Source organism: Mustela nivalis (genome assembly GCF_964662115.1).
Source record: "Mustela nivalis genome assembly, chromosome: 6".
Classification (NCBI taxonomy): domain Eukaryota; kingdom Metazoa; phylum Chordata; class Mammalia; order Carnivora; family Mustelidae; genus Mustela; species Mustela nivalis.
In genome coordinates, this window is record NC_139025.1 from 99,804,573 (window position 1) to 99,826,964 (window position 22,392).

Below are 22,392 nucleotides of genomic sequence, written 5' to 3' on the forward strand. Positions count from 1 at the left end.
TCCTGCTGAGCAGAGAGCCCGATGCGGGACTCGATCCCAGGACGCTGAGATCATGACCTGAGCCGAAGGCAGCGGCTTAACCCACTGAGCCACCCAGGCGCCCCAATCCAAGTTATCTTTAGCATATTTTTCTTTGTGTGTTCCCAAGCCAGGGGCTTTTAATTCATTTATTTATTTGAGATATAATCAACATATAACATTATATTTCAGGTATACAGCATAATCAATATTTGTATAAACAGCAAAAATGATCACCAGTTTAGTTAACATCCATAATCATAGTTATAATTTTTTTTATGATGAGTATTTTTAAGATTAATTCTCTAAGCAACTTTCAAATTTAACAGTTCAGTGTTATTAACTACAGTCCCCATGTTGTATATTACATCCCCAAGACTTATTTGCAAGGTACTTTCAGATCCAAAAAATTTAGGTGCCTAAGAAAAGTGGTTTACCTATTTCAACTTCTCTCCAGATTTCTTATCATCTCCCCAAAGTGTCTGACTTGTATTTGCCCCATATCACGGGTTCCAGTTTTTCAGAACTAACATTTTAAAAAAGTGCCTCGGTGTAAGATGTATTTTCGGGAGTTAAGGTTCTGGGGTGAGGTGTATGGTTTTGGAGTTTTGCCAGAGGCAGAATGGTCGAGCTTCTGGAGCGAAACGTCAAGGGAAGGTACGGGGTGGGGGGGGTGGGGCGTGTTAGGCTCGCAGCGGAGGTCTAGGTGGGCATATTTGGGAGTTCTCGGAGGGGCCGTGCCCTCTGCACGCAGGAGGCAGTCTGGGGACGGTACTCCTAGAGCGTGGGCGCCAGTGGATCGGCGCGGCTGGGCCTCGCGCGGAAGTGTCTTAGCTGGGGCAGGGCCCGGAAGGGCCCGTTTCCCACCTGGATGAGGATGGTTCCGATGGGGTCGTAGTTCTCAGTCTCCTGTGCCATGGCTAGGGCGGGGGAGTACCACCTCTCCAAAGAGCTGTCTCCGAGCGCCGAAGCCCGGTGCCTGGAGCGCCCGTCCCCATGGCAACTCCACGCGCAGCCCAGCCTGTTCTACGCCGGGAGCGGAAGAGGGGGTGTGGGAGGAGTCAGAGCCGCCGGTTCCTTCCGTCGACGCGCCCTTTTCTGCGCGTCTCCCCCGCGCGCCGGCGGCCGTGGTATAGCCCAAGGCGGAAGCGGCTCTCGGACGCTACGGCTCGCGAGCGCAGCTATGGCTGCGGGCGTCCCCTGTGCGGTTGTCACCAGCTGCTCCTCCACCTTCTCCGGAGACCGGCTGGTCCAGCGTGAGTAGCGGGGCTCGTGGGCCGACGTCCAAGTCACCCCAGTCTCGGCGGGCTGCGGCCTCAGAACCGCGGTCTCCCTGTCGGCCTTTGTCGCCGCGGGCCCGGGGCTTTTCCTCCACTGCGCCGGGGCTCGCGGCTTCTGGGGTGCCGCTTCGACCCGGTGCGGGTGTCCAGGCCCCGCAGCTGCCTTCCTCTAGCTCTCACACTCATTGCTTGTCTGCCGGCCCAGCGCGTTGTTGCGTTCCTTCCGGCTTTTTCCGCAAAGTGGGACTCATCCCTGCCCCGCCCAGCCCACAGGTCGTTGCGGGCTCCTTTGAGCTGAACCGAAGGGCGCCCTGGAAATTGTACCGAGTTACTCGGGTGTAAGACGCAGAAACTGGGATGCTTGTTGCCGTCCCTGCCCCCGAGGTGGAGAGTAGGTTTCCTCTTGGCTCCCTCGCTTGATGTATATGATACAACCTTGTGTCTTCCACTGCAGTTGTTGTCTGCCGTGCCTTCCTCCTGAGGCGTAGGCTTTCGGGCAGCATTAGCTTTTGGGTGTTCCTAGGCCTAGTTTGTTGGCTTCTGGACCTTCGCTGTCAAACTAAAAAAACTCTTAAAACTTAGGCGAGACCGGTGTTATAGACAGCCCGGGACTGGGTCCCGGGCTCAGCTCTTTGAGTAAAGGATTCTGTGAAGTTGATTGTAACCCAAGACACCTGTTTTAAGTGCATGGCTGCGAATCAGAGCAGTGACTCTCAGCTGCGTGATAGTGAGCGCACTTAACCCCCACCCTGCAGTTTTCTTATCTGTAAGATGGTGATGATGTTCACAGCCTAGTGCTTAACTCAGAGGCTGGCACAGATTTGATAAATGGTAGTCATTGTTTTTAAAGCACATTATCTCTCTAACGCCCAGTGTCCTGGTCCCCTAAAGATGGGGCATATGAGCCCATCTCACAGGATTATTTGAAAGGTGACATTTTGAAAGCATTTCGTAAACTGTAAAGCGTCTTGCGGATATATATATATATATATATATATATATATATATATATATATATATATATATATATATATTTCTGTACCTGTCGAGTGACAGGCAGGACTTCCTCCAACACAAATGTTCTGTAAACTTAGTTATCACCTATGACCACTTAAAAAGTTCTTTGCCAGGGTAGAAATCTAATTATAGCACTTAGTAAATGAAGTAACTGCTCTCTGCCATTTCTTTACCCCTTAGTAGTGCTCCTTCCCGTTTAGTCCCTTTCTTTTTCTTTTTAAAAGGTTGTTTCATTGTAAAAGCATTTATTTAGCATACCTAGAAAAGAGAATGTCAGCTATGGTCTCCTCACCCAAACACAAAAATACCGTTAACATTTCTATGCATTTCCTTCTAGTCTTTTTTCCCATGCTTATGTTAAAAAATTATAATTACATTTCATACATAATTTTAGCCTATTTTATATATAATTTTTATGTCTTATATATTGTTTTTACATTTTGTACATTTAAAATTTTAAATATTTTTGTTTTAAAATATATAAATTTAAACATAACACGTTTATAAAATATATAACAATTTATATAATTTATATTTTACATATAATTTTGTGTGTGTATATATGCATTTATTTATTTATTTATTTATTTATTGAGAGAGAGAGGAGATGCACATGCATAGGGCAGTGGGAGAGAGAGAATCCTAAGCAGGCTCCACACTCAGCACAGAGCCCTGAGAGTGGAGGGGCTTGATCTCACCACCCTGAGATCATGACCTGAGCTGAAATCAAGCGTCAGACTCTTAACTGACTGAGCCAGACAGGTGCCCCTGTGTATAATTTTTATCCTGATATTTTTCATTTACTATTACATAATTTATGATGTACTATGCTTTCCATCATACATTGCCTCTAGTGAACGTAAAATTTGCTCAAGATTCTTAAAATTCTCGGTGTATTTAACTTTGTAAAATAATTACATGTATTTAGATTTCCATTACTGATATATAAAGGCCTTTCAAAGCCAGTCTCAGAAATATTTGTTAAGTATTCTGATGGCTATGGTACTCCCTCTGTGTACTTTAAGGATCAGAATTGGCAGACATGGTCACTTCATTGAAAGAGCTGATGACCTATAGTTGGCAAATAGTAACACTGTATTTCTTTAAAGTACATTGGCATCCTTAGGGGTAAAATTAATTCTGTAAAATAATCCACTTTTTTTTCTATATGTAAAATCCCTCTTAGCCAACTTTTGTGTTGATTAAAATTAGGTGGCCTTTCCTTTGTGATTCCATTAATGCTCTGTAGGGAAGAGATAAGAGCAGTTAGTAAAGACAGTACTTGTAAGGAGAAGGGAACTCTAACAGAAGGCTTTATCTTTTCTTCCCAGGTTTTTGATAGGGAAAGGGTGGGTAACACTAGACAGCAGTATTCACTGAGTACCGATTCTATTTTATTATAATTAAGGATTGCCTTAAATTAATCATGAATTGAGTCTAATTTTGATGTAAGATATAAAGACCATAATGAATGATGTTTGTCAAGTGTTCCATCGTATTAGGCCACAGTATGATTTTTGGATTGAATCTGATCTTTTGGGGGAAGGTTTGGTTTCACTTCATTCATCAGGAAGAGGAGCTTTAGAGTTTCTCCAGTTTCTCTCAACATCTCATCTGTTTTACTGCTTTTATCTAATGGGAGATATTTCATAATCAAAGAAGTTTGTTGTAAATACACGTGAAATAAAAGCGAATAGGCCTCTGCTGTGGATAAAGTGCGTGCATGGATTTTCTGAAAAATTTTTTCATTGTGTCACTCAAAGGCCTTATTTTCAGTATTTTGAGTGGGTCTGACATCAGATAAAGGACATTTCAGACTTATACTGTAGACTTTTAAAGGGGAATGAAGGCTCAGGACACTTGAGGACTTCAGGTATTAGAGCAAGTGTATGTACTCCAGGGCCTGACCTCTTTCCACCTCTAATATATGCATATGAAGATTTTACTTTCATTCCGGGAAAGTATATTCTGATACTAAGCACAGAGCTGGTCTCTGTGCCAGTTACTGCAGCTAAAGTAACAAGGTACTATTCCTGCTCTTAAGAGAGAGTGTGTGCGCCACTTGCTCATATATTAAAATGTGAATACCTAAGTTTTAACATTTTAGACTACTTTCATAGAAGGAACTTTTATTTTTTATTTGTTTTAACTCCAGTATAGTTAATATACAGTATTTAGATTAGTTTCAGGTATACAGCATAGTGAATTAATGATTCTATACATTACTCAGTACTCACGAAGGTAAATGTACTCTTGGGACACCTGGATGTCTCAGTCGGTCAAGTGTCTGTCTCTTGATTTTGGCTCAGGTCATGATCACAGGGTCGTAAGATTGAGCCCTGTCTGGGGCTCAGCACGGATTCTGCTTGAGGATCTTCTCTCTCCCTCTGCTCCTCCCCCTTCTTGTGCGAAAACACTCTCTCTAAATAAATAAATAATAAATAAAATCTTAAAAAAAAATTAAGTGTACTCTTAATCCCCTTCACCTGTGTGACCCATCTCCTTACATGCTTCCCCTCTAGTAACCATCTGTTCTCTGTAGTTAAGAGTATTTTTTGGTTTGTCTTTTTTCTTCTTTGTTTCTTAAATTCCACATGTGAATGAAATCATATGGTATTTGCCTTTTTTGACTTATTTCGATGGTATTATACCCTCTAGAACCATCCATATTGTCACAGATGACAAGATTTCATTCTTTTTTTAATGGACAAATAATATTCCATTGCATATATATTCACTTCTTTATCCATTCATCTGTCAGTGCACACTTGGTCTGCTTCCATAGTTTGGCTATTATTAATAATGCTGCAATAAACAGGGGTGCCTGTATCTTTCTCAGTGAGCCCTTTTGTTTTCTTTCGTTAAATATCCAGTAGTGGAATTACTGAATCTTACGGTAACTCTATTTTTAATTTTTTGAGGAATCTCAATACCTTTTTTCTACTCTTGGAAGGAGCTTTAGATAGAAAAGTCCCTGGAGACTTGCTTGATGTTGTTGAGATGTGTGATGCCAACTCAGCAACTGTAAGGCACTCAGGTTCTACATCTGAACATTGGGAGCAAAATTCTTGCTTTTAGCGAAATGTGGAAATTTGGAGATCTTAAAACCATAGCAAACATTTGTGTGTATATCAGTACTCTTCTAAGACGTATTCTTATGTCTTTTAATTTGGTTCTTATATCCCTGTGGAGTCATGAAGTCAGAATATCTCCATTTTCTAAATGAAGAAATCATGTTTTGGAAATACCAGGTGTCTTTGCCAAAGTGATCAAGTACTAAGTGTTGGAGCATATGTTTGCTTCAGGATTTGTATGCATGGAATATGTGAGTGCAATGTGTTGGAATTCCTTCACAATCAGAACTATTTAACTTTAAGATGGTGACATTGGTGTAAGAAATGACAGAGAAGATTGACCTGTAAAAGAGGTTTTTAAAGTAGGAGGTTTTAAATAGAGGGTTTTGCATTTCTACTTAGGAGGTTTGAAATCTTAATTCTGAGTGAAGAATAAATAGCTTTGTCTAGAGGACTATATTTATTTATTTACTTTTATTTTTAAGATTTTATTTATTTATTAGACAGAGATCACAAGTAGGCAGAAAAACAAGCAGAGAGAGGAGGAGGAAAGCAGGCTCCTCCCTGAGCAGAGAGCCTGATGCTGGGCTTGATTCCAGGACCCCGAGATCATGACCTGAGCCGAAAGCAGAGGCTTAACCTACTGAGCCACCCAGGCACCCCAGGACCTATATTTAAAAAGAGCATTATGTATGCCCAATAGTTTTGAACAGTATCTGGATTTTTATTTTCTCAGTTGAGTGTACTCATGGTAGAGGCATACTATATCTTAGTCACTCCTATCCAGGATTAACATTAAAAATAGAAAGTTATTCAAGATAATCTCTACCATCCCTTCTAGATATAAAATCCTATGTTACCATGTTATTTTGATGTTAGATTATATAGCACTTCTTACCTCAGGCATTCTTAATTTTTGTGTATGCATTTTTTTTGAAAACTGCCCCCCCTTTTGTAATATAATATCACATTCAGCTTGTTGACATTAATACAGTACACCAATCTTACTCAGATTTCCCCAGTTTGGCTTTTACTCATTTGTGTGTGCATATGTATTCTACACAATTTTGTCACCTGTGTTTTGTGTATCTGCCACCGCAGTCAAGATCCTGAATACCACAGAGATCCCTTGTATTGCTCTTTTATAACCATACCCACCTCTCTTCCAGGTTACGTTCCCAGTCTTTATTCCTAGCCCCTGGCAACCACTAATCTGTCCTCCATTTCCAAAACGTTGTCATTTCAAAAACGTTACACAGTTGGAATCATAGAGTATATTACTTTGGGGGATTGTGTTTTTTCTGTTTTTTGTTTATTGTTTTTCTGCTCAGCATGATTCCCTAGAGGTTCATGTATAGTGTGTGTGTCAAGTCATGCCTTTTGACTGCTGAGTAGTATTCCACAGTAAGGATGTGCCACAGTTTATTTACCTGTTGAAGCACTTCCAGGCTGGTTCCAGTCTTTGGTTCCTGGTCCTGTTTTTGTATAAAGTTTTATTGGCACACAACCATGTCCATTTATTTACATTTTGTCGTAGCTACTTTGCAGAATTGAATAATTGCACCACAGACCATATAGCCCACAGCCTAAAATATTTCCTAAAATATATCGGGCCCTTTATTGAAGAAGTTTGACAGCCTGTGTTCTGAGCATGTGTACAAGCGTGTAGTAATCTGCTTAACTGTTAGAACATTTGAATGCTATTGTTATGGTCATTCTAATCATTTTGCAAAGAAATTGCAGCATAGAGAAATTAAGTAATTTGCTCAAGGCCAAATAGCTGAGCCAGGTTTTAAAACCCAGGCAGTCCGGCTCTGGGAACTGCCTCTTAACCAGTCCTGCTCTCAATTAACTCAAGAAAGGGGAACTGAAAACAGGAAAGGCACCAGAGGGCCAGCAACTGAGCCATGGGGGTTTTCTTTGAAGGCTGAAGGGATAATGGGATTTAGCCTGTGGTCATTTGCTTTCTTAGGAGAATAATACTTGGAACAGAGCTAAAATTTCTCACTAATTTGAATTTAGCAATTCCACATAGGACTTTCTACATTTTTCCAGGGTTTAAGTAAGGCTCAGGCCTCAGGTCCTGGTCACCTGCTTCCCACAGCTCCCCTGGCAAATAGAAAATTAGCAGAGCCATTGTTTTCTTCTGCTTCTTTCCCAAGGATTTGCAGTTAAGTAGGGACCTGGTCCTAGAGAAACCTCCCTGGACTAGGGGGGATGTGAAATGGTGGCTTTTAAACAAAATGCATTTTTCCCCTCATTTTAAATGGGAAGACTTAGGCCCAGCTGAGATCTGGGTCTTTCTCTAGGATGATCAGCTATCTTGATTTTCCCAGGATTGAGGATTGATTGATTGATTGATTGATTTCTTTCTTTTTTTTTTAAAGATTTTATTTATATGACAGAGAGAGACAGTGAGAGAGGGAACACAGGGGGAGTGGGAGAGGGAGGAGCAGGCTTCCTGCTGAACAGGGAGCCAGATGTGGCTGGAACCCAGGACCCTGGGATCATGACCAGAACAGAAGGCAGACGCTTGAGCCTGCTTGAGCCACCCAGGCACCCTGAGGATTTCTTTTTAATTGAAATATAGTTGACATATATTAGTTTCAGGTGTAAGACCTTGTGATTTGACAATGATAAACATTATAAAATGCTCACCACAATAGTGTAGTTATCATCTGTCACAGCAAAAAATTATTGCAATATTACTGACTATATTCTCTCTGCTGTACTTTCTTATCCCTGTGACTTATTTTATAACTGGAAGTCTGTGCTTCTTAATCTTCACCTATTTTGCCTATCTCCCCAAACCCTTCTTTCTGACGTCCACCGGTTTGTTCTCATATTTATGAGTATGTTTCTGTTTTTGTTGTTTTTAGATTCCATGTAGAAGTGAAATTGTATGGTGTTTGTCTTTCTCTGACTAATTTCCACAAGCATAATAGCTTCTAGATCCATCCATGTTGCATTTTAAAGTTGCAAAGGCAGTCCACATTTGGAGTAGAGAATCTGACTTTTTTTGTTTGGAATTCAGATGCTCTTAACATGGAAATAGTGCTCTCTGGTCCTTAGTCCTTAAACCTGCGGAACCGGATAGCTCAATTATGTATGATGGGTAAACTAGGCTTTGAGGAATTCCATAAGCAAAGCCAGCCATCACTTATGATATTGTTTCTTTGGGGGAACATTCATTTTTCTTCAAGACTGGGCGTTTGTTTCTTGCCTGATTAGAGCCCTATACTTAGAAAAGGATCTTAAAGGAATTTACTAAGGAGAACATTCTTATTTCAAAGGTAGGGTCTTGCTTAGTCATTAAGCATCTGCCTTCAGCTCAGGTCATGATCTTGGGGTCCTGGGTTTGAGCCCCGCATTGGGCTCCCTGCTTAGCAGGAAGCCTGCTTCTCCCATTCCCCCTGCTTGTGTTCCCTCTTTCCCTGTGTCTCTCTCTCTGTCAAAATAAATAAAATCTTTAAAAAAAAAAAAGGTGGGGTCTTTTCATACGTCCAACTTAGCTGACCGACATTGTCCAGGAGGGAAGAGGATAAAAGCTTGGGTTTTTTAAAATTTACATTTTCTTTAGCTACTTTAGTATTCTGAGGGGACTTTTTTACTCTGGGAATAAGATATAATTTTTGCTTAAGCTAAGTTGTTTATTTTGTGGTGGTAGGGTATCTCTGCCTTTGATTTGATTGTATATTTCTAAGGCTTTATTTTCTTCAAAGAAAGAATGATTGGGCTAACAAGATCTTCCATGAACAGTTTAAGGTTGTCATCAGACAGTGAGTGATAACATAAGTGGCCTGACTAAAGCAGTGATTTCAACTGGTATGGGGTAGAGGATTGTTTCTAGCTATTATACTTAATATATTTTTAAATTTTCAATTAACAGTAAAAGAGGCCTTAAGATTTTTATTTTGATTAAAAGAGGGATGTTAAGTCATCAGCCTAAGGAGGAAAAAGATTAAATACAAGTTCATATTCTCTCCAGACCCAAAAGAACTTACAAAATGTGCCCATGTTATCCTTTTAGTGTGAGCATGGCATGCATGTGGGGGTGAGAGAGAGAGAGAGAGAGAGAGAGAAATCCAAGCTCAAACAAGTTGTGATTTTACAAGGTTGTTCAGCCCATAAACACTGGGGAGCCAAGATTCAGTTCTAGTTCTTTTAAATACATTAGACGTAAGTATCTTGGCAGCTAAAACTGTGTGTATCCAAGGTGGAAGTAGGGATAGGAGAAATTACAGTAAAAGATTTTACTACTAACATGAGAACTTTTATGGCTTACATTAAGTGTACACTTTTTCCTTCGTGGTAGTTAGAACCTTAGTAGAGTAGTACCTTTCATAGGTTAAATAATACACCTTTATGGGTGTCCTAGTTTGTTTCCTTGTGGAGTAGAGAATTTGAATTTTTGTGTGAGCTTACTGTAGATGAGGGAATGGTCATAAGGTGTTTGCCTTTCCAACAAATGGCATTCCAATAAAGAGGGAGAGGAGTCTGAGGAGACACATGAGCAGAACAGAATTATGCATTATCCCCTTTTGCACGGAGTCATTTATGGTACAGAGAGTGTTGTACCATCCTGGACGAGTCTAAATGTATCCAGACCCAGACCTTTGCTTCTGGGCCATTCAGCTGCTTGTTTTTGTGCAGCAAAAAGTAAAAATATCTAGGAAGTGTGCAGTGGTCATTTGGTTTAAACAGCTTGTCGCCTGTGATTCCTCAACAAATAGTGGTGCTTCCTAAATAATGAAATCTGATACAGGACCATTTTTTAAAAGGTTAAGGTATGAAAATTGTTTTGAATATGTCTGGCAGGTGCTCGCTTCGGCAGCACATATACTAAAATTGAATATGTCTGGCAGAAATGATAATCTGGACATGACATTGTATTTGTGTTGGAGCCTGTGCACATAGATAACCAACCACAAACATATCTCTAATAATTACTTTACTCATCCAGAAAGCAAGACTGACAGAGCTTAAGACAAAGAGGACAGTTGTGAAACTCAGTCTGTGTCATGTTGTGGGTTCAGTAACAAATCACCTATTTAGGGTTTAATTTTCCACACTGACCTGAAGCCGATTCTGCGTGAAGATGGGGGAAAGTATTATCGTCCTTTGATCAAAATCCAAATCTGTATGCTCAGAGCAGGAAAATGTGTAATTATTTGGTAAAAAACAGCTGAACTAAGAAAATTGCCATTCTGTCTAAATTTCTCTCTGGTTGTTCAGGGGTTTTATGGGGGTGTGGGGGAAAGACTTTTTGTGACTTGAGCACTGAGTTCTACCCTTTTCCTGGCTATTTTGACTTTAAGCAAGTTAACTTTCTTCCCACAAATAAGTTGTAGTGTTTTTACCTTTGCTGTCATTGTTCAAAGTCTCTAAAACATCATGTGCCTTAGTTACCTACCTCCTCAGTAAAAAAAGGACATTATCTTTGAGCTTCCATGATTTTTTTCTTCCATATTTTTTGGGATATCATTTAACTATCCTAAAACCCACTTAGTTTTGGTGCAGAATATTTCTGTGATTCTGGAAGGAGGACTCCTGCCTATTTGCATTCACTTCCCACTCCCACCCCCCAGTTCTAGGCAACCACAAATGTACTTTATAGATTTGCCTTTTGTGGACATTTTATTTAAAAGGAATCCTGTAATATGTATTCTCTCAACTTTGCCTTCTCTTAACATTTTTGAGATTCATCTGTATTACAACATATACTTCATATTCCATTGTATGGACGTACCACCCTTTATGCCTTCATCAGTTGATAGACATTAAATTGTTTTCACTTTTTGGCTCTTAGGAGTAATGCAGTTATGGAGATCGAAAGAAACTGCTATGCTATTTTAAGAAACCGCCAAACTGTTTCCCAGAGTGGCTGAACTATTTCACGTTTTCATCAGCAATGTATGGGGGTTCCAGTTTCTCCTCCTTTTCAACAGCACTTGTTACTGTAATTTTCCATTACAGCCAGTCTAGTGGGTGTGAAGCAGTATGTCACTACAGTTTTGATTTGCATTCCCCTAATGACTAATAATGTTGAGAATCATTTATGTGCATATTGTCCATTCATATATCTGCTTTGGTGAAATGTCCATTCAGATCGTTTTCCCATTTTTAAGTTGTGTTTTTTTTTGTCATCTCATTAATGAGTTGTAAGAGTACTTTATATATTCTGGATACAGGTTACATAAATAATTCAGATATGTTTTCTCCTATCTTATGACTTGTCTTTTGGTTTTTTTTGATAGTATCTTTTGAAATGCAAACATTTTGAATTTTGATGAAGTCCAGCATGTCATTGTGTTCTTTTTCCATGAAACTTTGACCATGTGTTGCCCAATCATTTTACTCTTCTTGAAGGAGCTTTGAGGTCCCGGACATGGGATGTGTTAACTTTATGGTGTTCTCACATGCATCAGGCTTATTTTGAATAAAGGGGCTACAGTGTAGATGTTCCTCATTAAACTTACTCTGTTTTGGAAAATTCATCACAGACACATTTACCTTCTTTCAGAGTGAGTTAACATCTGCCACAAATCCTATTGTCATCCTGAGCAGACATTGATGTTTTTTTGGTGAGGTTTGAAAAATTAATGTTTGAATGTGAAAAGTATTTTCATTTCATAATGGTCCTATTTAGTCTTATGTCTTCTTTTTTCCAGAAAGCCACCATTCACAAATTATTTTGAAAACATCTAAGGTTAATTGCCAAATACATTTTATGGTTAAAATAACTAAGACACTTGAGGCAGATTTTACCAGAGGTAGATTTTAGAAGGTTGTAATGCCTGGCTAGTTTCAGATCTGTGAGAAAGAATAAAACCAACTTTGCCTTCCAGAACCTGTATTGTGTTTCACAAATACAGCTAAGTCAGTTCCTCAGGTTCCACAAGATCAGGGTCGCTGAGCCTTAGCACTGTTGACATTTTGGGCCGGGTAATCCTGTGTCATGTAGGTGCTGTCCTGGGCATCAGAGGACCCTTAGCAATATTCTTAGCCTCTGCCCACTAGATGCCAGTAGCATCTCCCAACTTGTGACAACCAGAAATGTCTCTGGATGCTGACCTGTTCCCTGCAGGGGCACAAACACCCCTCCTCCCCATAAAGAACCACAGCTTTAGATGTGTATCTAGACCTGTGATTTCAAATAAATAATAGTAACAGAATTCAAAGAAGTCCCTCTTCCATTTCCAAAGGTGAGGATTGCCCCCAGGGTTGATAAAATGGTCTTTGCATGCAGCCGGTAAAACGTAGGGGCTGGTGATTCCTCCCTGGCCCGCACAAAGCACTTCTCCATGCTCTTTCTCCCTTTCCTGCCAGCTTCTTGCTGTTCTTTTGTGCAAGTTCATCTCACTGCACTGTGAGATCTTCTGAGGGTCAGTGCAGACCATGTATGTGGTATTCGCCCTGCCCCCTGCCTCCCTCACCCCCAGTTATTTTAAGATGCAGCTGTGGTGACCGATTCCAGATGGTTCCTGGGAGCAAGCAAACTTCAGGAAAAAGAGGAGGGCTGAGTGAGATTTCCTCTGCTCTGACTTCAGAATGCTCCCACTGTGATACAAAGAGCCCCAGAGTGTTAGGCGATGTGGATTTCAAGGGTGACCAGAGAGGAGGGGTGTGAGAGGAAAGGGTAATTAAGTGTTGTAAGCAAAGCAGAATTGTTGCCCTCTTGTTCAGGCCCTGCTGGGTTGCCCCGACCCAGTTACTATGCCCCCAGCCGCCTAATAGTGCTCGGGCCAACCAGCTGTCCTCAGACCACAGCACGTCCCTCAGATATGTGCCCCCCACTTCCCGGAAGCGGCCCGTTACTCCGGAATCATGGATGAGAACTTCCCTGCATTTGTTTCTGCAAGGTCCCAACCCTGAGGTTGTAGTTGGCACCTTTCAGCATCCCACAGACTGTGATGGCCCTTTCAGTTGCAGCAGTCCGATCTGCCCCTGGAACTCAGGGAATAATCTGTTCGTAGTGGCTACTAAGTACTGGACAGCAGCACCCACCTTCGGGGGCATTCGCATGTAATCATGGCTATAACATTGTAACAAGTTGCAACACTGCAGATGCTTAACCCCCTGAGCTACCCAGGCGCCCCTCATTATGATTTCCGAAGGTCTCTCTTTCCTTTCCTTGCTTGCTAATGAAAACTCTGGCTTCCATATTTTTGTCCTAAATCACATTTTATTCAATTCTTCTCTTTCATAATGGCTACTTTCCCCTTCAGCTGACGTCAGACTCTACTGCCTCCTATAATTTTCCTAATTGCTTTCTCTTCTGTTTTAGTCTGTGCCTTAACAATGGGAAAGAAACATTTGAGAAGGTGTATTTTGGGAAGAGAGGGGCCTGAGCAGCTTAAGGAGGTGGCGATTTCCTAATTCCACTTTCTCTTACCAGCTCCTCTCAGTGCATCTCTGACCTAGCCTCCTCCCCATAGGCAAAAACTTGACCTGAGGAGGAGGAAAGGAGCGTTCGTGAGGGGCACTTTGTGTCCGGTGCCTGCCTGTGCCTTCTCATGCACTGTTTCATTTAATCTGCAAGAAGCTATTTGAGGGGTGTGTGTATGTCCACTTTTACCGCTGAGGAAGTGAGACACAGAGAGGTTAGTTTGTCCTTCTCACAGAGGGCCAGCATTCAGATGCAGGTCTGTCTGAACCCAAGTCTGAGCTGTCTCTGTTTGATGGCCTTCTCTGTTGCGATTAGTACCACCAGCACAGAGTGGGGGGAGAGGAACCTTTGGTCCCCAGAAGAGTGGATCCTGTGAAGGACACTTGTGCGTGGGGTGGGAGGTCATGATACCTCGCTGTAAGGACAGCTTCAGTTCCATGAGGAAGGATAAAACCACATGAGTACTGGTCTCCAGAAGGATCATCTTGATTCAGAGTGGCAGCTACCATTTCCCACTGGGCATAGAAAATATGATTTAATCACTAGACAACTTCTCTTCACAAAGAATGACTTGATTAGTTTGGGGAACATTAATTCAGCTGGAATCAAAAGTGTCCTTAATTCTGTGACTGAGGAAGATAGGAATAAGCCAAAGTAGTATCAGTGCACTTAGTTTAGAATAGACTTGTTTTGGAAGCACCTGGCCGCCTCCGTTGGTAAAGTGGTGAAGTGGTCGTCTCTTTGTTGTGAGATCTTTGTTGTCTGATCTTTGTTGTGAGATCAGATGTTGATCTGAGTTGTGAGTTCAAGCCCCGGCTTGGGCCGTGAAGCCTACACATGCACAACACAATAGAAGGGACTTTTTTTTTTTTTTTTTTTGCCTTTTTTGCTCTAGAGTGAATAGGTGAGGGGGTAAGGTAAGGGTAGTGTGTGTGTGTGTGTGTGTGTGTGTGTGTGTGTGTGAGAGAGAGAGAGAGAGAGAGAGAGAGACTGAAAATGGATATTTTTTTGGGTTCTGGGAATTCACCTTGGAACTTAGGTTTGCTTTCCTAATTAATGATACAGAGAATATCGCCTCTTATTGACTCTGAACTAAAGAAAGCTAGCTGCCTCCTCCTCTGTGATTGCTTTCCGGTTTTACCCTCTTTGAGGGTAGCAGCATAATGACAGAGGAAGCACAGAGGGGGCCTGAGGACAGAGGAGTGGTTGGGTTGCTGAGCTGACATGCTTCCCTGGTGTGCAGCTCTCTCAGCTCTCTTGAATCGTTCTTGTCATTCACTTGCCATGTGGGACTATCAGGGAAATAAGCTCATGGAAGAACTGAGAAGTAAATAGGAATTGCTGGATTATTGCCGGCTGTCTAACAGTTTCTCAAACAGGGAAAAAGATTTATACTTGCACTTAGAACCCGGGAAAGGTTTATACTTGCTACTGGAACTGGGTTGACATTTAACTTCTCATCTGAAAACACTACAGATTAACTATTTTAAGCTGTGAGACCAAGTCTGTGGTAACAGACTGGCAATTAATCATCTAGTATTTGTCTCTTCAAAAATGATGTATTACAGCCCCACCAGGTGGCTGCCAAAAGTGTGAATGAGACAGGCCAACACCCGCAAGGAGGAGGGAGAAGCTGCTCTTGATTTTATTTGTGCATCATTTTGATTGCATCAAAAGTCAGCTTAGGGAAGGGCAAAGAAGGGGGAAAGAACACTGTAGGGCTTTCTAGGAAGTCTGGCAGAAAACCCCCACACAATCACTGTGACTCAACTTCGGACACATAAATACCCCAAACGCAGGCAGAATTTTTGAATGAGTTACTTGTGTTTCGGGCTCATATATTCTGGTGCCCTACTTCTGGCTGTTATTTTTAGTTTTTCTAAAAGAGCAGGGGATACTGTAGGCCCATAGGTTAGTTTTGGCTTGTGACCACTGGACGCTTGAATGTGATCTAGCTTAGATTCTAAACATCACATGCAGTAGTGTAGTAGGAAGAAATAAAACTGGTGACCTGAATTTCATTTTACGTCCTTCTCCTTTAGGCAAGTGGCTTCTTTTTTTTTTTTTTTTTTTTGGCCCTCAGTTTTCCCATCTGTGAAATGAGTAAATGATACTGGCTGATCTCCAGAAACTCTTAGTCATGTGCATGAGCATTTGAGCAATTTTTGTTTTAATCTGGAAAAGAATAAACGTGTTAGACGTTTGAAACCAAATAAAAAAGATGAGTGAGAAAAGCTATATTTAATGTAGACATTTACATTTTTTAAATTAAACTCTACATTATGATATTGATGACAAGAAGAATGAGACCGCTCACTCTTCTCTAGTTGTGAGATGGCACAGATGTGATAATAAAGTCCATATGCAGCCTCGCCGAAAGTATCTGATTAGACATAAAATGTTAAAAATAAAAGAATCTGATAAGTAAATTGAGCTATCAAGTTATTCTAGGCAGCACAAGGAGTATGAAAACACACACACACACACACACACACACACACACACAGCTATGAAAACACCAAAAGGTGAAGTTTGTTTTCCCAACTTACAGTTCTGTTCTCATCTAGGTTTAGAGAAAAGAGAAATTGTTTCTTTCTGTGTGTTCAGTAAATATCTTCCTCATTTGAAAATCAGACAGTATAAAATTGAAATTTTAAGGGCTCTGAATAACACACTTCGGTTTGTTGTCTTGTAGTTTATGCACTGATTAATAAAATGAACCACCCTTAATGGACCCAGATATCCTAAATTGCAGCTAGTAAGTAGATGACCACTTCATTGACTTTATTTTTTCATGTTAGTTGAAGACAGTGATTTCAAAAAAGCATAACTGAAATTTTCTTCCAATTTTTGATGATACCACCAGTTTAGGAAATATCATGAACCGATTGTGACGATGGTAGGAATCCTCATCCCACACTCCTTGTACCTTGCCCCTTAACAAATTTTACCCTTTGTGTTTGCCCACTTAAAAAAAAAAAAAAGTTAATTCGTTGTTTTAAAAAATTACCCAGGAATGAAGAAAACTGATTCCATATGGTGGCTCCTCCTCCCTTAAAAAAAATCAGCTTATACATTTTTTTGTTACTTCCCTTGGTTTAGTTTGCCTTCTTCCATATGTGCTTTTATCGGCATATTGCTATGCCACCTGCTTGAAGTTTGGAAGATTAGTTTGAATGCGGCATAGACTTTGATCTAGGAGGGTTGTTGGGTTTTTTTTTTTTTTTTCCTGTGAGACATTTACATGAAAACAATCTTTGATTGTCATACTTTATCTGTTCCTCCTGCTTGTTTCCTATCTGAACTGGTCATAAGGCTCCATGAAGGACATTGCAGCAGGTTGCTATTGATTGATAATTAGTAAAAGATTACTTCAGGTAGAAATTAAGCAGCAACAACTGCTGATTTCTTAAAGAGACAAGATAAATTCAGATTTTCAAATATTGGCACAGACCTCATGATAATTTTAAAAAGTAACAATTCTGGTTGTGGTGAAAAATTTTAGAAAGTTAGTTTCACAATGCACCATATGTCAAATGCAGTCTTACATCTATTTTAAATTTAGTTTTCTATTTTAATTAAAAAAGGGGGTTTTGTTTTCAGACTTGTTCCTCCTAGTAACCACATGACAAAAGTTTACCAATGAAAAGCATGCATATGTCACATACACATTTTATATGTTATTATACATTATTCCCAGCAGTCTTTTGGACTAAACAATTTTCCTCTATCTTTTTGTTGAGCAAAAACTATGGCAGTGGTCCACATATGTAATCTTAGCTCTGGAATTGAAAGTTTAGCTCCTAGTTTTCTGTGTCCTGCTAATTGTGAGTTTGAGGGATATTTCCTATGTTCATCTTCATTTGCATCGAAAAGGAGTGAGTGGCCATTTTGCCACATTATATTCTTATAATAATCCAGTTTCATTGGCATGTTATTTTACTTCTCTAAGCTTACTTTCCACCTCTGTGTAACACAGAGGCTGTGGGTATGGATGTGAGAGATGGGGGTTTAGGTTAGAACAATTTCTAATGTTTTCCTCTTGTGATTTTTTTATGGCATTATGGAAGCAGACTGCTTCGGTGGCTCCGGGACCTCATCTCTATTTGTTCTTCATTGACTTAGCTTTTACTACAAGAATTTCGTTAGTTCTAGCCATGTTGCACAGGGCTTTCTGAAAGATTTAGGTATATTCTAAATAATTAAATGTGCTTGTCTATTATGTATTTAAATTATGCCAAAAGTATCTTTATCAACTGGAGTTGGCTTTCAAAGAATCTGAAACAAGGCTGACTTTAGTAAATGGAATTGGGGTCTTTTATCAATATCCTTTCTTTTATATCATTAGTTGAATTGACGTGTATGCATTTGGCCCAAGGAAGATGTTTAGCTTTTATTTTATTAATGGCTTAGCCTTACTGCTACCTTCCTTGTAACTTGCAATAAGCACAGATAGTTATAGATTCTTGAAGATTCTTGTAACCTTCCATCTCACATGAAGTCCGTAAGCTGTAAAATAAATGTAAGCTGTTATTCTTCCTCTTCTACTTGCTCTTTTCTGGGTGTATGGTTACATGATTATTTTGTCTTCTGTCTAACCTAGTCACAATCGTTTTTGTGCTCTTAGAGAATAAAAGCCAACAAGTTAAATTATGTCACCATTACTTTTATAATCAAATGCTAGAGAAGAAAATGCCCTGATAAATGGGAGGGCTTTTGAAATCCGTACACAAAGAGGAGTAGGCAAAGGTACCACGTTAATCTGCTACCTTTTTTAGGTTTTTGTTTTTCAAGATTTACCCATTCATTTGAGAGAGTGAGGGAGAGCGAGCAAGTGAAGGCAAAGGGAAAGAACCTTCAAGCAGACTTCTTGCTGAGTGTGGAGCCTGTTGTGGGATTTGACCCCACGACCCATGAGATCATGACCTGGGCTGAAACCGAGAGTCAGACACCCAACCGGCTGAGCCACCCAGGCACCCCAATCTGGATCTTTTTGAGAGACTTGATCAGTGTGTATTGGTGTTGCACTTCCCATGGTAACGTTGTGTCCTTTGTTTAGATATCCTTGGAACAGAAGATCTTGTTGTGGAAGCAGCTGCCGATGATGCTGTGAGGTTTTATCCCTGGACCATTGATAATAAATACTACTCAGCAGATATCAATCTGTGCGTGGTGCCGAACAAATTTCTTATCACTGCAGAGATCGCGGAATCTGTCCAAGCATTTGTGGTGTACTTTGACAGCACACAAGTAAGATTTGGTTTGCCAGGGACCTCGAGTGAGAAATTATTTGGTGCTTTCTTTATCCGCACCCCCCCTCCTTTTCCATGAGTTCTCTTACTGTCTCTTCTTCTGGTTATTTGTATGTTTGTTTTTCCTCCCTCTAGAAGTCTGGTCTTGATAGTGTCTCCTCATGGCTTCCACTGGCAGAAGCATGGTTACCTGAAGTCATGATCCTGGTTTGTGACAGAGTGTGTGAAAATGGTAAGGCATGCCAATGGGACCATGGTTGGTTCATATAATTGCTGTCCCTTGGTAAACAGAATATACTTTTGTTTTCTTAACTTAGAACAGTACATCTCCTGTGATTATATTACTTTACAAAGTATTTTTAGCTATTTCTCTTTGGAATCTTGCAATATTTACATTTTATTTTTTTAAGAACGGGCACTTTATTTTGGATGCCTTTACGATAACACTGAGGGTAACACTGAGATTAATGGAAGCATTGCAGTGATACGCTGTTTTAAAAAATTTTACTAATGAAGCTTCTTTTGCACATTAGGTGTAAACCGACAAAAAGCTCAAGAATGGTGTATCAAGCACGGCTTTGAATTGGTAGAACTTAGTCCAGAAGAGTTGCCCGAGGAGGATGGTAAGTATTTATGTGTCAGGAGAAACATGGCTTTGGAGATGTGAGGGAATATTTTAATGCAGGGAAGAAGAGCCATAGTGAAATTCAAAAAACATTTTTTCCTCAGCTGTTTAAAGAGATTTGTGCACAACCCACTGGTGTGGTCTTACTATTAACCAAATAATCCATATTTTGGGCTTTACCACATTGTTAGGATTTTTCAAATATTGTTTTTCTTATAGATAAATGTAGAGGATTTCTATCTTAAATCTTAGTCATTTCCTCAGTCTCTCTTACCCTTTGTCCGCTGCCAAAAAAAGAGGGTTGACCCATGCACTAAATAGTTAAAATTTATGTTCCTTATTTTGAATTTCTCACATCCTAAGGCTGAATTCCCAGGAACCGTAGGGGGCATGTCGGCCCTGTTTTTATGTCCTTTAGACATATGAGACTAAAAACAGACTCAGAATGCCCCCAGCGCCAACCCCAGGGTAGCTCTCCACTTAACTGCCTTCTGTGATGCTTTGGACCTTAGTTTCTTCCCCCTCTCTCTTCCCTTCCTCCACTACTCTTCTCACCTTCTCTCCTTCAGCATCTACCTGTGCCAGGATCAACCAAGAGAAGACAGGTTTTGGGCCACCAAAACCTTATAGTCAAAGTACAGGAGATAAACACATACATGAACAATTGAATTGCCCAATGGAATGTCATAAGTATTTAAAAATATATGGGTCCTGTGGTATTTCAGAGATGCGAGAGATTATTTCTATTTAGAAATTCCAAGACTGTCGTGGCATCATGAACTTTCACATGTCACTTGCTCCATGGGGAAGAAATGGGAAAGGCACAGGGCTTGTAGTGAGGGGACCAGTAGGGATGTGGCGTTAAGATGCCAGTTGTTGCAAAAGACATTCTAAGAGACAGCCAATATGAATTAAAATACATAGACAGGAAATGAGTAATCATTCTACGAAACCTATTTTAAAGGGAATTAAGAAATCTCTTTTTATATTCTGCCTTATTTAGAATTTTTCCAGAATTTTACCTTTGGGAATAAAGCCCTTCCAGAGAAGAATAGGATAAAAAGGTTGATTTTTCTCCCTCTACATTTTTAATAATAATTGAAAATTAACAAGTACAATTTCTCTTCCCGTGTCTCACAGGTCCCCTAAACTTAGGCCTTGTTTTGTGTATGTGAGCATGTACATAATTGCTTATTTCTGACACTAGAATTTTTCTTCATCCTGTTGTCCTTCAGAGTCGACATTTGAGTCATTTATTTAAAATCTGTTTTAGGGGCGCCTGGGTGGCTCAGTGGGTTAAGCCTCTGCCTTTGGCTCAGGTCATGATCCCAGCGTCCTGGGATTGAGCCCTACATTGGGCTCTCTGCTCCACGGGGAGCCTGCTTCCTCTCTCTCTCTCTGCCTGCCTCTCTGCCTACTTGTGATCTCTGTCAAATAAATAAAAATTTAAAAAACAATCTTTAAATCTGTTTTTATTTTGTAATTTCTTCTCCCTTATACCACCATACATCTCCTTGCTCCTTGACTGAACAGTGTTCTTGCATTAATATTGCTTAATATTGAAATAGATTTTGACAGATCTTTAGATGAAGTAATGAAATCCTCCCTAGAATTTTTAAAAATAAACCATAAGCTTTGTATGTGTGTATCCTAACACCAGTATGAGACTTCCTGCTTGTCTAGAATAGATTTCATCTTACTGGTTCTAGCTCTTTAGTTCAGACCATATTTTTGGTTTCTGGTTCTGTCATCTGAAGTGTTAGTTATCCTTTTAAGAACTGAATCACTCATAGTTCAGGTAAACATGCCTTTTATTTCTTTCTTTAAACATCGAGGTGAGAAAGCTCACTTTTTATTTTCAGTTTAGTCCTTGCCATTGTTTCTGTTAGGTTGGTAGGTCGCTCTTCTTTGGATGACTCCTCCAGCCCTCAGTCCTTATGGAGCGCCTGCTGTCCTTCAGGCATCGTGTTGGGTGGTGAGCCCCACCTAGAGGGGGGTTTACAGGGGTGAATCGTCACTTCCAGCACCTCTTTCCTCTGGAAGAGGTGTGTGCAGAGTGGCTTCAGCCCCACTTTTCTTCGAGAACAGCGTACATGATTTGCCCTTGATCAAATAGCTAACAAATTATGGAGCCCTCTCCCTGCTTATTCATGCTCTCTCTCTGTCAGATAAATAAAATATTAAAAAAAAAAAAAAAAAAAAAAGAAAAGAAAAAGAAAGAAAAGAGCCTGAATTCCAGATCGGATTTTCTGACTTCTAATTCCATGCCCGGCCAGGCCACTAGACACAGGTTCTATGTGGATTGTGCTGCATAGGCTCTTAGGAGACTTTCTCCTTCAGGCACATGGAAACTACTTCTGCCGTCGTTTACCGTATCCAGTCTTATAACACTCATTTCCATCGTACACATATCTGCAAGCTGAGAATATTACCTTGTTATATGCTAACTGGGATTACTGCCCTGTTATTTTGAGTAGTATCAGCTAAATTCCAGAAGCAAAATAGTACCAATACTAACCCAGCTAAATTAAATTGTCCGTTTTTATTTTTAATGAGCTTTGCCTGTCTCCTACACTTATGGTTGTAGTCATTTTACTTCTCTTAAACTCTCTTTCTCCAATCAGGAAATTGTTCTCTGAATATCTACTATAAATATTAGTTGTTACTCTGTGATTCCCAGGAGAAGGTAGGGGCATTTACAGCATTTTGTGGCATACCAAGAGGACCATCCCTGTCA

General features: G+C 40.4%; 2 protein-coding genes across 14 annotated transcripts in view; one reads left to right on the plus strand and one right to left on the minus strand.

The window, feature by feature from the left end:
* The window catches only part of IQCH (IQ motif containing H), a 191,303-nt gene extending 190,284 nt beyond the window's left edge, over positions 1–1,019 (minus strand). For 9 of the 11 annotated variants that reach the window (XM_082736986.1, XM_082736985.1, XM_082736980.1 and 6 more), the window contains exon 1: positions 886–1,006. In XM_082736986.1, coding sequence (XP_082593112.1) covers positions 886–936 — 51 coding nt within the window. In that variant the 5' untranslated portion in view covers positions 937–1,006. Of the gene's footprint in view, positions 1–885 lie in introns of all 11 variants that reach the window. The other 2 variants (XM_082736987.1, XM_082736982.1) reach the window with 2 other exon arrangements.
* Positions 935–22,392, plus strand: part of AAGAB (alpha and gamma adaptin binding protein) — a gene marked incomplete at its 5' end in the record, with an annotated part of 48,390 nt that continues 26,932 nt past the window's right edge. For all 3 annotated transcript variants that reach the window (XR_014313364.1, XM_082737013.1, XM_082737014.1), the window contains 4 exons: positions 935–1,274; positions 18,838–19,028; positions 19,166–19,262; positions 19,564–19,653. Coding sequence is in view for 2 of the 3 variants with exons in the window: in XM_082737013.1 (XP_082593139.1) it covers positions 935–1,274; positions 18,838–19,028; positions 19,166–19,262; positions 19,564–19,653 (718 nt within the window). The remainder of the gene's footprint in view (positions 1,275–18,837; positions 19,029–19,165; positions 19,263–19,563; positions 19,654–22,392) is intronic.